A 12,060-nucleotide genomic window follows, 5' to 3' on the forward strand; every position below is an offset into this window, starting at 1 on the left:
AAATTTACATATACGTTAAGAGCAAAACGAAGGAAGGAAGAGGAGGGAGGGAGGGAGGGGAGAAGAGAGAGGAAGAAAGAAGGGAGGGAAGAGGGAAGGGATGGATGGATGGGTGGGTAGGTGGGTGGGTGTATGGATGGATGGATGATGGATGGATGGATGGATGGATGGATGGATGGATGGATGGATGGATGGATGGATGGATGGATGGATGGATGGATGGGTGGGTGGGTGGGTGGGTGGATGGATGGATGGATGGATGGATGGATGGATGATGGAAAGGAGGAAGAGAGAGAAAGAAGGGAGAGAGGGAGTGTCTTAGTTATCTAGTGCTGCTGTAACTGAAATACCACAAGTGGATAGCTTCCACAAAGAGAATTTTATTCTGTCAGTCTAGTAAGCTAGAAGCCCAAATTCAGGGCACCCAGTTCCAGGGGAAGGCTTTCCCTCTCTGTCAGCTCTGGAGGAAGGTCCTCATCATCAATCTTCCCCCGAACTAGGAGCTTCTCAGCACAGGGATCCCAGGTCCAAAGGACACGCTCTGCTCCTGGCACTACTTTCTTGGTGGTATGAGGTCCCTGTGTCTCTCTGCTTGCTGCTCTCTTTTATATCTCAAAAGAGAGTGACTTAAGACAGAATCTAATCTTGTAGATTGAGTTCTGCCTCATTAACGTAACTGCCTCTAATCCTGTCTCTTTAACATCAGAGAGGTAGAATTTACAACACACAGGAAAATCACATCAGATGACAAAATGGTGGACAATCACACAATACTGGGAATCCTGGCCTAGCCAAGTTGACACATATGTTGGGGGGAGGGGAGGGACACAATTCAATCCATGATTAGGGAGGGAGGAAGAGAGAGGAAGAAGGAAGGGATGGATGGAGAAAGGAAGGGAGGGAGGGAGGGAGGCCAGACAGTCAGACACACTGGCTCTGCTCTGGTCAGGCCCCCTCTTGCCCGTTTCAGCAGTATCATGGCATCCACCAAGCTGAGCCCCTCCAGGGAAGAGCAGTCAGGAGCAGAGGGGCACAGGAGACCAGACCTGAATTCCGTGCTCAGCCTGGGCGCAGGAAAATCGGGGGAGTTGGTGGTCGGGGCCCAGGACACATGGGAACCCTGCACAAATTGGTTGAATGAGTGAACAGATGAACTTCAATTTCTCTTAAGTCCTGCAGCTCGTCAAGTCTCAGAAGTTTCTTAACAAGCTGGTGATTGTGGTGGAAACAGAGAAGGAGAAGACCGTGCGGAAAGAATACGTGTTTGCTGACTCCAAAGTAAGGGGGAGCAACTTCTCAGACGGCAGAGAGGGGAGCAGGGGACACGTGTTCGAACCTCACTCTGTGCTGGGGGTGAGCTCCGTTAGCTCTCTGGGCTCTCACGACACCCCGCTGCACACACTGGAGAGCTGAGCTCAGAGGGGCCGGTGGCGATTGAGCAGTCACAGCTCTGTGACTCCGGAGTCTGTGTGCTGTGTGCTGCCTCCAGCAGAGAGGGCACGTCCCTATCACCTGAACCTCTCCCAGCCCCAACCTGATTGGTGCAAACGGTGTGCACGCAACTACTCACCTAAAGGTTGGTGGTTTGAACCCACCCAGCGGCACCTCGGAAGAAAGGCCTGGTGATCTTCCGTAAAGATTATAGCCAAGAAAACCCTACAGGGCAGTTCTATTCTGTCACATGGGGTCACCATGAGTCAGAATGGGTTTGGTTTTTTTGTGTGTTTGCTTCTCTGGGATGGGCCATAAGACCCTCTGAGCCACCCCTGGATTTCAGTCTGAACCCTCACAGGGCTGTGTCCCACAGACTTCCATTTCTGTCCTCTGCCCCACCCTGCAGGAGGGAGAGGCCCCTGCCAGCGCTGGCTCCTGCAGCAGGAGGTGGTACCGGCCACAGGAAAAACCCTTAGGACCCAGGGGCTCTCCGCAGCCACAGGCAGGGTCTCTGACAATCAAACTAGGGGCTGAAACCCATCCTGGTGGCCTTACTTGGCTTATGGCTCAAAGAGAAGGCAGCTTCTTAAGACTCTAGGCGCATGTTTCCAGAGGGCTCACCTCGAAGTTTGTGCCGATAGACCCGCCTCTCGGTTTCCCTGATGCCGACCGAGTCTGTGGAAAGGGTAAGGTGAGGGGGGCGGAGGCCTTCCTGAGTCTGTCTGCCCTTCCGTCCCCAGAAGAGAGAAGGCTTCTGCCAGCTTCTCCAGCAGATGAAGAACAAGCACTCGGAGCAGCCCGAGCCCGACATGATCACCATTTTCATCGGCACCTGGAACATGGGTACGTCCACCTATACCTCCACCCTTCCAGCCTGCCTCCTTGGCTCCACGTTCCCCTCAGGCATCTTCAACAGGGGTCAATGACTGCCCCCCCCCAAGTCCCCAGCCCATCTCTAAATAATTGCACCCTTTACCTGAGGCGGTGGGTAAGAGAAATGAGCTCTGGGATGCTCACACCCCAAGAGCAGTCCGAACCAAAACCAAACCAAACCCACTGATGTCAAGTTGATTCTGACTCATAGCAACCCTATAGGACTGAGTAGAATTGCCCCATAGGGATTCCAAGGAGCGCCTGGGGCATTTGAACTGCCAACCTTTTGGTTAGTAGCCGTAGGTCTTAACCACTGTGTCACCAGCGTTTCCAGAGCAGCCCAAGTTCGGTCTAAATTGGAAAGTTCTAGGTAAAGTATCCAAATACCTAGGTGAAGAGGTTCTTGGGTGTTTTGCCAGCCTGGGGCAACTTGCCAAGGCCGATCACACACACCCTCTAGGGAAAAAAAAAACCCACCTCTGAGTAGGGTTGCCGGATTTAGCAATAGACGATAGTAGACAGGCAGACAGACAGTTAAATTTGAGTTTCAGATAAACAAATAATTTTCAGGTATAAATATTCTCTTATAAGTAAATAAATACAGCCCCCCCCATTAAATTTGAATTTCTTATAAACGACAAATGATTTTTTAGTGTAAGTCTTCAACTAGAAATAAACACATACGTGCAGGTGTGCACACCAGATGTCCAGTTAAGCGTGGATTTCAGATAAGCAGATAATACATGCGATATACTTCATTCCCCGTTGTTTATCTGAAGTTCAAATTAACCTGGGCATCCTGTAACCTGTCCAGCAGCCCTCCCAGTCTCGCCTCCCCTTTGTCTCGAGCAGAGTCAGCCCCCCTTCCCCATCAGGGCAGGTAGTTGCCTTGGCCGGCCTTGTCTGGGGGGAGGGGATGGGCATCGGCCCTTCACAGAGGGGTGGGGGTGATCTGGAAATGAAACCCAACCCTGGCCAGCCCCTGAGTGGAGGTTGGCTGGGAGCCGTTCCTGGGTCTCAGCATCTCCTGGTGGCTCCTGATCCCGCCAGCTCATCCTCCTACCCCCTGCCTCCCCCACTCCTACCTTTACCAGTCCAAGCCCATCACACTCTGGCTGGTGTCCCGGGGGGTTCTGTGCCCTCTTCTGCCCTTTTTAATGCTTCTTATTGGCCGCGTGACTTCTTCCCCTCCCGCCTTGGGGGTCCATGCACAGGGCATGTGGCCCCTTTCTGCTTGGTCCTCTGTGAGCAGGGAGAGCTTCTACCTGGCTGGGCAGAGTGCCTGTGGTCCCATTGCCCAACTGCAGGGGGCGCCCTTCACACAGAAGACAGTGGGGATGGACCTGGCTGGCGCTGTGCCACAGAGGGCTCTGGGGGTTGTCCGGGAGTGCGGGATACAGCGGTGGTCAAGTTAACTTACATTCTTGGCATCTCGGCACTCAGGAGCCAAGGTTACCTCTTTGGGGGAAAAAAAAAAAGTTTACTCACCTTTCATGGGTATTACAAGGAGAAAAAGACCTGTCATCATTCATCAAATGAGCTGTTTCAACTCATTTTTCCACATGGAAATGGGGTGGGGTTTCCATGCTCTTCTTATTTCTTAGGCCGCCTGCCTCCACCAGGTGCCGTCGAGTCGACTCTGACTCATGGCGGCCCCACGTGTGTCACAGTAGAGCTGTGCTCCATGGGGTTTCGTTGGCTGACTTTTAGGAAGCAGATCTCTAGGGCTTTCTTCTGAGGTGCCTCGGGGTGGCCTTGAACCTCCAGCGTTTCAGTTAGCAGCCCAGTCCTTAACTGTCTGCAACACAGGGACTCTGTTCTCAGGCTAACCCCTCACATCTTTTGGTTCTCAGCTTTGCTGACTCCCGTCAATGGGTCGGGGGCAGGGGTGATGCCACGGGAGAGTTCTCACCTTCCATGCGGAAGACCCAGGTTTGACTCCCACCCAATGCACCTCATATGCAGCCACTGCTGCCTGTCAGCGGAGGTTTGCATGTTGCTATGAGGCTGAACAGGTTTCAACAGAGCTTCCAGGCTAAAACAGACTACGAAGAAAGGCCTGGTGATTTAATTCCAAAAATCAACCATGAAAACCCTGTGAATCACAACAATCCAATTCGCAACTGATTGTGGGGATGGCGGAGGACCGGGCAGTAGCTTCGTTCCATTGTGCATGCGTTGGGGGCCGAGTCGATGGCAGCTAACCACAGCGGCAACTGGTTAGAAGCCTTCGTCCTACACTTAGCTTACTTGGCTGTCTCTCCAGTAGAATGTAAGTTCCTTGAGGGCCAGAAGTGTGTCTCAATTTCTACCATTAGCCCCAGAGCCCCAGGCAGTGTTAGAATATTGTTCAAATAATTCGTTGCCCTAGGGAATCTCCACCTGTTTCGATTATCTTCAAAAAGAAACTTCACTGAATTCAACCCTGCCCAACATCCTGGGAGATAGTGGTACCTAGTTTGGCTGCCTGAATGATTTGGTGTGGTCTAGGTTGGAGGTTCGAACCCAAGCAAAAGCTCCTCAGAAGACACGCCTGGCACTCTGCTTCCAAAAGGTCACAGCCTTGAAAACCCTATGGAGCAGTTCTCCTCTGCACACATGGGCCCACCACGAATCGGATTCAACTTAAGGGCAACTAAAAACAGCCCCCGTGCCTCTCCCACACTCTGTTTGTAATTCTCCTGATGTTGTTGACTGTGCCTTTGACTCACTTGGTGTTGGGTTTTGCTGTTGAAGGTAACGCCCCCCCTCCCAAGAAGATCACGTCCTGGTTTCTCTCCAAGGGGCAGGGAAAGACGCGGGACGACTCAGCAGACTATATCCCCCACGACATCTATGTGATCGGCACCCAGGAGGACCCCCTGGGAGAAAAAGAGTGGCTGGAGATCCTCAAACACTCCCTGCAGGAGATCACCAGCATGACCTTTAAAACGGTGAGGCTCCTGGCCGCCCCAGGTGGGAGTCTCGGGGAAAAGGACAGGGCTCAGCAGGGGCGTCCCAGGCACAGGCATGCCTGTAGCTGCCAGCCTCCAAAGCTGTCTGGCTCCCATGTGTCCCCTCACTTTCCAGGGCCAGAGAGATGCACCCAGGGGTTGTGCTCCAAGATTGGTGGGGTCCCTGGGAGGTTGCTGGCAGTCACTGGGTTCCTCCTTGTAGGAGGAAATCTTTACTTCACCGAAACACTGTCACATCTTGGTCCCTCTGCTTGTCTCTTACCTGTAGGGCACTGTCAGGAGCCCCCCGAAGTTTGGGGTGCCCCACCCCTGGGGGGTTAGGGTGGGTGTGGACCGCCGCCTTCTGGGCTCACAGCGCACGGCCACAGGGCCCCAGTGTCACATGCTGTCCCCCCCCAGATGGCCATCCACACCCTGTGGAACATCCGTATCGTGGTGCTGGCCAAGCCGGAGCACGAGAACCGCTTCAGCCACATCTGCACCGACAACGTCAAGACGGGCATCGCCAACACGCTGGGTGAGCGGGACTGTGGGTCTCCCGTAGCACGCATGTGCCCGAACTACGGCGACCCGCTCGTCCTGGGCAAACCAGGGCTCCCGGTTTTAAACATCAACAGTCTCACCACCTGGAGCCCCGCAGTCTTGGGCAAATTGGCATGTTGGTCTCCCAGCCTGACCTCTCCTGGGGGCTGTGCCAGCGCTTCTCAACCTCTGCCGTGCAAGTCCATGTGTGTGAGTCCGTGTGTATGAGTGTGTGTGAGGCATGAGTGAGTCAATTATGTGCAGGTGTGTGTGTGAGTCCATGTGTGTTAGTGTGTATGTGACTGGGTGTGTGAGTCCCTGTGTGTGAGTCCCTGTGTATGTGTGAGTCCATGTGTGTGAGTGTGTGTGTGAGCATCTGTGTGTGGGAGGCATGAGTGTGAGTCAATTATGTGTGGGTGCCTGTGTGAGTCCATGTGTGTGAGTGTGTATGTGAGCAAGCATCTGTGTGTGTGAGTCCGTGTGTGTGTGAGTTCATGCGTGTGAGTGTGTGTGTGAGCATCTGTGTGTGTGAGGCATGAGTGTGAGTCAATTATGTGCAGGTGCGTGTGTGAATGCATGTGTGTTAGTGTGTATGTGAGTGTGTGTGTGAGTCCCTGTGTATGTGTGAGTCCATGTGTGAGTGTGTATGTGAGCATCTGTGTGTGTGAGTCCGTGTGTGTGTGAGTTCATACGTGTGAGTGTGTGTGAGCATCTGTGTGTGTGAGGCATGAGTGTGAGTCAATTATGTGCAGGTGCCTGTGTGAGTCCATGTATGTGTGTGAGTCCATGTGTGTGAGTGTGTGTGTGAGTCCCTGTGTATGTATGAGTCCATGTGTGTGAGTCCCTGTGTGTGTGTGAGTCCCTGTGTGTGTGTGAGTCCATGTGTATGTGTGTTTGAGTCCATGTGTGTGGGTGTGAGTCCATGTGCGTGGGTGTGAGTCCATGTGCATGGATGTGAGTCCATGTGTGGATGTAAGTCTGTGAGTGTGAGTCCGTGTGAGTCCATGTGTACAAGTGTGTGTGAATGTGTGTGAGTCCATATGTATGAGTGTGTGTGAGTATGTGTGTGAGTCCATGTGTGACTGTGTGTCGGCCCACATCTGTGAGTGAGTATCTGTGAGTGTGTGAGGCACAAATGTGAGTCTATCACAAGCGGGTGTGAGTCCCTGTGTGTGAGTGTGTGTGGGGGTCCCTGCGTGTGAGTGTGAGTCCCTGTGTGTGTGAGTCCATGCGCGTGTGTGTTTGAGTCCCTGTGTGTGTGTGAGTCCACGTGTGTTAGTGTGTGAGTCCCTCTATGAGTGTGAGTCCCTGTGTGTGTGAGTCCCTGTGTGTGAGTCCATGCGTGTGAGTGTGTGTGAGTGTGTGTTTGAGTCCCTGTGTGTGAGCGTGTGGCAGCAGGCGGGGGGGGGGGCTGAGGGTGACTGTGAGCTCTGGTGGCAGGCAGGAGCCAGGCCCATGCAGAGTCTCTGAGGTAACAGGAAATACAAGTGCTGCAGTGGAGTGTGAAACGCTCTCTCAGCTTTTCTGCCCTCAAACCACAAACTGCCGCATCCACACCCCCTTTTCCCTCCTTCCTTCCTGACTCCGTGGAGGCACCAGGAGGCCCTGTCCTGAAGCCCACACCCTTCTGCTGCCCAGGAACCTCCTTCTAGTCCGTTTCCCATCTTGCCTGGGTTTCCGACACCCTCCAGCGGCCTCTTCCGAACAGTGTTTAACATGCTCAGCCCCCTGGGGGGCAAAACACAAGGCACCTCCTCACCAGCCCTCCCCTCAGCTCTGCCCAGTCCTCTTTTACCATGAGGAAGCCACTGTGAGTCAGGAACTGTGCTGTGCTGGTGACAGGGGCCCTGCTCCCATGGACCCCACAGACAGCACCTGAGCAGTCAGAAACAAGATGGTTTCCAAGAGAAACCCAGGCCAGCAAAGGAATGTGTAGTGGGAGGGGCAGAGAGGGGCCAGGTGCTACCTGAGAGGCCTCTCTGAGCAGGGCACAGGGCAGCAGTCCAGGGGTGAGCCTCCTTCCAGATCTTCCTCTTGACCTCCTGGCTGCTTTCAGCTCTTGTTCTGATTGCAATTGTCCCTGCTCTGCCAGGCACAGGGGGATCCGAGGGTCCCTCTTAGAAGGAGATGCCAAGAAGATATTACACCAGCAGCCTCCTCCTTCCACCCCACCAAGAACCCCAAAGTTCGTTCACTCTCACCCCACACCTGATTCCTGCCCAAGTGAGCCGGGCCAGTGCCTGAGCTCCCTCAAACGTTTTCCGGGGGAGGAGCAGCAATGCATTCTGTGTTTTCTCCTCAATCCAGGTCATCCATGGACCCCCACCCCAAAAGAATCTGTTTTCTTTTCTCCTCTTTCCCTCACTGTTTCTCTCAGTCTTTACTAGTAGCGTTTCTTTACCTTGATTTTCCCGCCGTTTGGAGTCCCTGAGTGGTGCAAATGATGAATGCACTCGGCTGCTAAAAAAAAATCAGCCATCGAGAACTTTGTGGTGGACAGTTTTACTCTGACGCATGTGGTGTTGCCAGGAGTTAGAATTGACTCGACGGAAATTGGTGTGGTTTTTTTGTTGTTGTTTTGACATGTTTAAGCTGTTTGATATCTTGACTTTTTCTTTCTCCCTCTCCCCACAGGCAACAAGGGAGCCGTGGGGGTGTCCTTCATGTTCAATGGCACCTCCTTGGGATTCGTTAACAGCCACTTGACTTCAGGAAGCGAAAAGAAACTCAGGTAACTAGTCGTCTGCTGGGGAGCCTGTATTTGGAACACACATACACACACATCTGTGCACCGTAGTAGTCCACACAGCCCTCTGCTGGGACCCTCGGGGGGCTCTGAGTGGTCTCATTAAAGGCAGCTGCAGCCCAGGCATGACCTCCACACGTGGATGAGCCTCATCTGGAGGACAGAAAAGCCATTTCCTCATCTCATTAACCCAAGAGACCTAAATGCCACTCCATTTCAAAAGGGAAAATCCCTGTCTGGGGCATCCTTACAGATCAAAGCCCATTTTGCCTGTCGGTGGCCGGGTTGTGAAGACAGCCATCTAGAGTGTTCACTGTTTGCTTACCGGCTAAGGGGATCACGCTGTGCTCCCAGGCTCTGCCCTCTGCAGCAGAAGCTGGGGAGTTCGGTCTTGATTCCACACCCTCTTTGAGACCCACCAGTGGCAAAGTGGGGAACCGATGACACCATGCTAAATGACTGCTTTTTTGTTTAAATAGACGAAACCAAAACTATATGAACATTCTCCGGTTTCTGGCCCTGGGAGACAAGAAACTGAGCCCCTTTAATATCACTCACCGTTTCACCCACCTCTTCTGGCTTGGGGATCTCAACTACCGCTTGGAGCTGCCCGTCTCGGTAAGGAGCTGCTCAGTGGGGCTGTGGTTCCACAGGACAGGGCTTCCTTGAGTTAGCTCCGAGTGGAAGGTCATTGTGAGGCGGATTGGGCTGAGCTGGGCCAAGGCAGCTCCTCCCCATCTCAGGGACTCGATGCTTCTCCAGTTACGGACCCTCAGCTTTTCTTTCCAGCTCCTTCTGCTCCCAGCTAGTTCCCACATAACTGTCATGCCCACCCCCCTCCTCACCATCACTCTGCATTCTGGGTATCCAGCTAGCTGGCAATAGCCCCTCAGCTTGGTGGTCCCAAATCCCCCAAGAAAGGCATCTGAGGAGTCAGTTCATCTTATCTCGCCAAATTGTAGGTCACTCTTCAGCCTAAGGAAGCCATTCCTTGAGTGGGATGTCCACCCACTGTCCAGTCAGCAGTGGTCAGTGGACCACTTGGCACAGAACACAGCCTTGCTCCCTCAGAAGGGGGAGTGGGCAGGCATGTACCAGAGGACACAGCTGGAACCAGAGCTTGGTTCTTTGGTGCTCCTGAAAGATGGCGCATGGGACAGGCAAAGTTGTCACCCAAGCAAAATGATGCCTGCTGTCTTAGTCATCTAGTGCTGCCATAACAGAAATACCACAAGTGGATGGCATTAACAAACAAATTTATTCTCTCACAGTCTAGGAGGCTAGAAGTCCAAATTCAGGTCACCAGCTCCAGAGGAAGGCTTTTTCTCCCTCTGTCAGCTCTGGGGGAAGGTCCTTGTCATCAATCTTTCCTTGGTCTAGGAGCTTCTCAGCACAAAGACGCACTGTTCTGCTGGCTCTTATTTCTTGGTGGTATGAGGTTCCCTATGTCTCTATGCTCGCTTCTCTCTTTTATATCTCAGAAGAGATTGACTTAAGACACAACGTAATCTTAAAGGTTGAGTCCTGCCTTATTAACATAATTTCTGCTAATCCCACCTCATTAACACCATAGGGGTGGGATTTACAATACATAGGAAAATCACATCAGATGACAAAATAGTGGGCAATCACACGATACTGGGAATCATGGCCTAGCCAAGCTGACACACATTTTTGGGGATACAATTCAATCCTTAACAGGGGCCCAGATGGCCACAGATTTAGGGCCAGGGTTTCCCATTTTCTCCTGGGTTTACAGCAGGCTGTGTCCATTCCCTCAGAGATGGCGAGGCCTGTCTAGTGAAGTGTTAACAAAAATAATACTAAAAATCAACATGCATTCTAGAGCCATGGAGGCTGAACGAACCCCCAAAACTATTGCCCTGAGATAATCTTTAAACCTTTACCAAAAATATCCCCTGAAGTTTTCTTAAAATCAGACAATAGTTTAGCTTAACTCGTAAAAAAAACAAAAAAAGTCTACCTTGAGCATTATGCTCTTTTAAGACCTATATGGAATCAAATTGACAACTACTCGAAAGACTAGATAGGAATCTTAGGGGACAGAGAGTTTATGTCAGTGGGGGAGGAACAACCAGGAAAAGCAGGGTGAGAATGGTTGCCCAACTCAAAGAATGTAATCAATGTCACTGAGCTGTACATATAATATTGGTTGAATTGGTGTATGTTTTACCGACTATAACAAAATAAATAAAAAATTTTAAACAACCAAATGCAAATGTAGAAAGTCCATATGCAAACCTGGAATAGCCCAGAATTTATGTTATCAGAATGATTGTTCACTCACCACTCCTGCCAGGTCTTCCTAATAAACAGTTGAATGCTAAGAAGCGATACCAGCCTAGCAACCCCTGGGAATCCAGGATCTGGGACTCCAGGGTCAGGGACTCCAGGGTCAGGGACTCCAGGGTCAGGGACTCTAGGGTTAGGGACTCCAGGGTCTCAGGGACTCCAGGGTCTCAGGGACTCCAGGGTCAGGGACTCCAGGGTCTCAGGGACTCCAGGGTCTCAGGGACTTCAGGGTCAGGGACTCCAGGGTTAGGGACTCCAGGGTCTCAGGGACTCCAGGGTCTCAGGGACTCCAGGATCTCAGGGACTCCAGGGTCAGGGACTCCAGAATCTCAGGGACTCCAGGGTCAGGGACTCCAGGGTCTCAGGGACTCCAGGGTCTCAGGGACTCCAGGGTCAGGGACTCCAGGATCTCAGGGACTCCAGGGTCAGGGACTCCAGGGTCTCAGGGACTCCAGGATCAGGGACTCCAGGATCTCAGGGACTCCAGGGTCTCAGGGACTCCAGGGTCAGGGACTCCAGGATCTCAGGGACTCCAGGATCTCAGGGACTCCAGGGTCTCAGGGACTCCAAGGTCTCAGGGACTCCAGGGTCAGGAACTCCAGGGTCTGGGACTCCAAGATCTGGGACTCCAGGGTCAGGGACTCCAAGATCTGGGACTCCAGGGCCCAGTGTAGCCCAGCAGGCAGATGGCGATGGCTCATTGTTATGTCAGTGAGAAAAGGGTGCCTTACCAGTGGCCTGGGCCTGTCTTGTCTCCAGGAGGCAGACACCATCATCCAGAAAATCAAGCAGCAGCAGTATGCAGACCTCCTGGCCCACGACCAGCTGCTCCTGGAGCGAAAAGAGCAGAAGGTTTTCCTGCACTTTGGTGAGCACAGCAGACCTCTTCCCTTGGGCCCCGCCAGCCACCGTCAGGTCTCCCCGTCCCCCGACATCCTCACCAGGGGAAGGATTATGCCTGGAGAAGAGGGAAGCTTGGTCAGACACGATACATGGGGAGATGTCTTACTCTCTCAGTGCTGTGTAACGGAAATACCACAAGCAGGCGGCTTTTTGAACAACAGAAATTTATTCTCTCACGGTTCAGGAGGCTAGAAGTCCAAATTCCAGGCGCCAGCCCTAGGGGAAGGCTCTCTCTGCCTGCTCCAGGGGCAGGTCCTTGTCTCAGCTTCTTTATCATTCTGGGCATTCCTTGGAGATCTCCAAGTGGCATCTGTC

General features: G+C 52.7%; 1 protein-coding gene across 4 annotated transcripts in view; it reads left to right on the top strand.

Annotated features, from left to right (window-relative positions):
* INPP5D (inositol polyphosphate-5-phosphatase D) overlaps window positions 1-12,060 on the top strand; it is a 136,885-nt gene that overhangs the window by 93,087 nt on the left and 31,738 nt on the right. For all 4 annotated transcript variants that reach the window (XM_049888468.1, XM_049888469.1, XM_049888470.1 and 1 more), the window contains exons 10-16: window positions 1,172-1,278; window positions 2,175-2,277; window positions 5,044-5,240; window positions 5,661-5,778; window positions 8,418-8,514; window positions 9,009-9,147; window positions 11,602-11,710. In XM_049888468.1, coding sequence (XP_049744425.1) covers window positions 1,172-1,278; window positions 2,175-2,277; window positions 5,044-5,240; window positions 5,661-5,778; window positions 8,418-8,514; window positions 9,009-9,147; window positions 11,602-11,710 — 870 coding nt within the window. The remainder of the gene's footprint in view (window positions 1-1,171; window positions 1,279-2,174; window positions 2,278-5,043; window positions 5,241-5,660; window positions 5,779-8,417; window positions 8,515-9,008; window positions 9,148-11,601; window positions 11,711-12,060) is intronic.

This window comes from Elephas maximus, chromosome 6, assembly GCF_024166365.1.
Source record: "Elephas maximus indicus isolate mEleMax1 chromosome 6, mEleMax1 primary haplotype, whole genome shotgun sequence".
In the NCBI taxonomy this organism is placed as follows: domain Eukaryota; kingdom Metazoa; phylum Chordata; class Mammalia; order Proboscidea; family Elephantidae; genus Elephas; species Elephas maximus.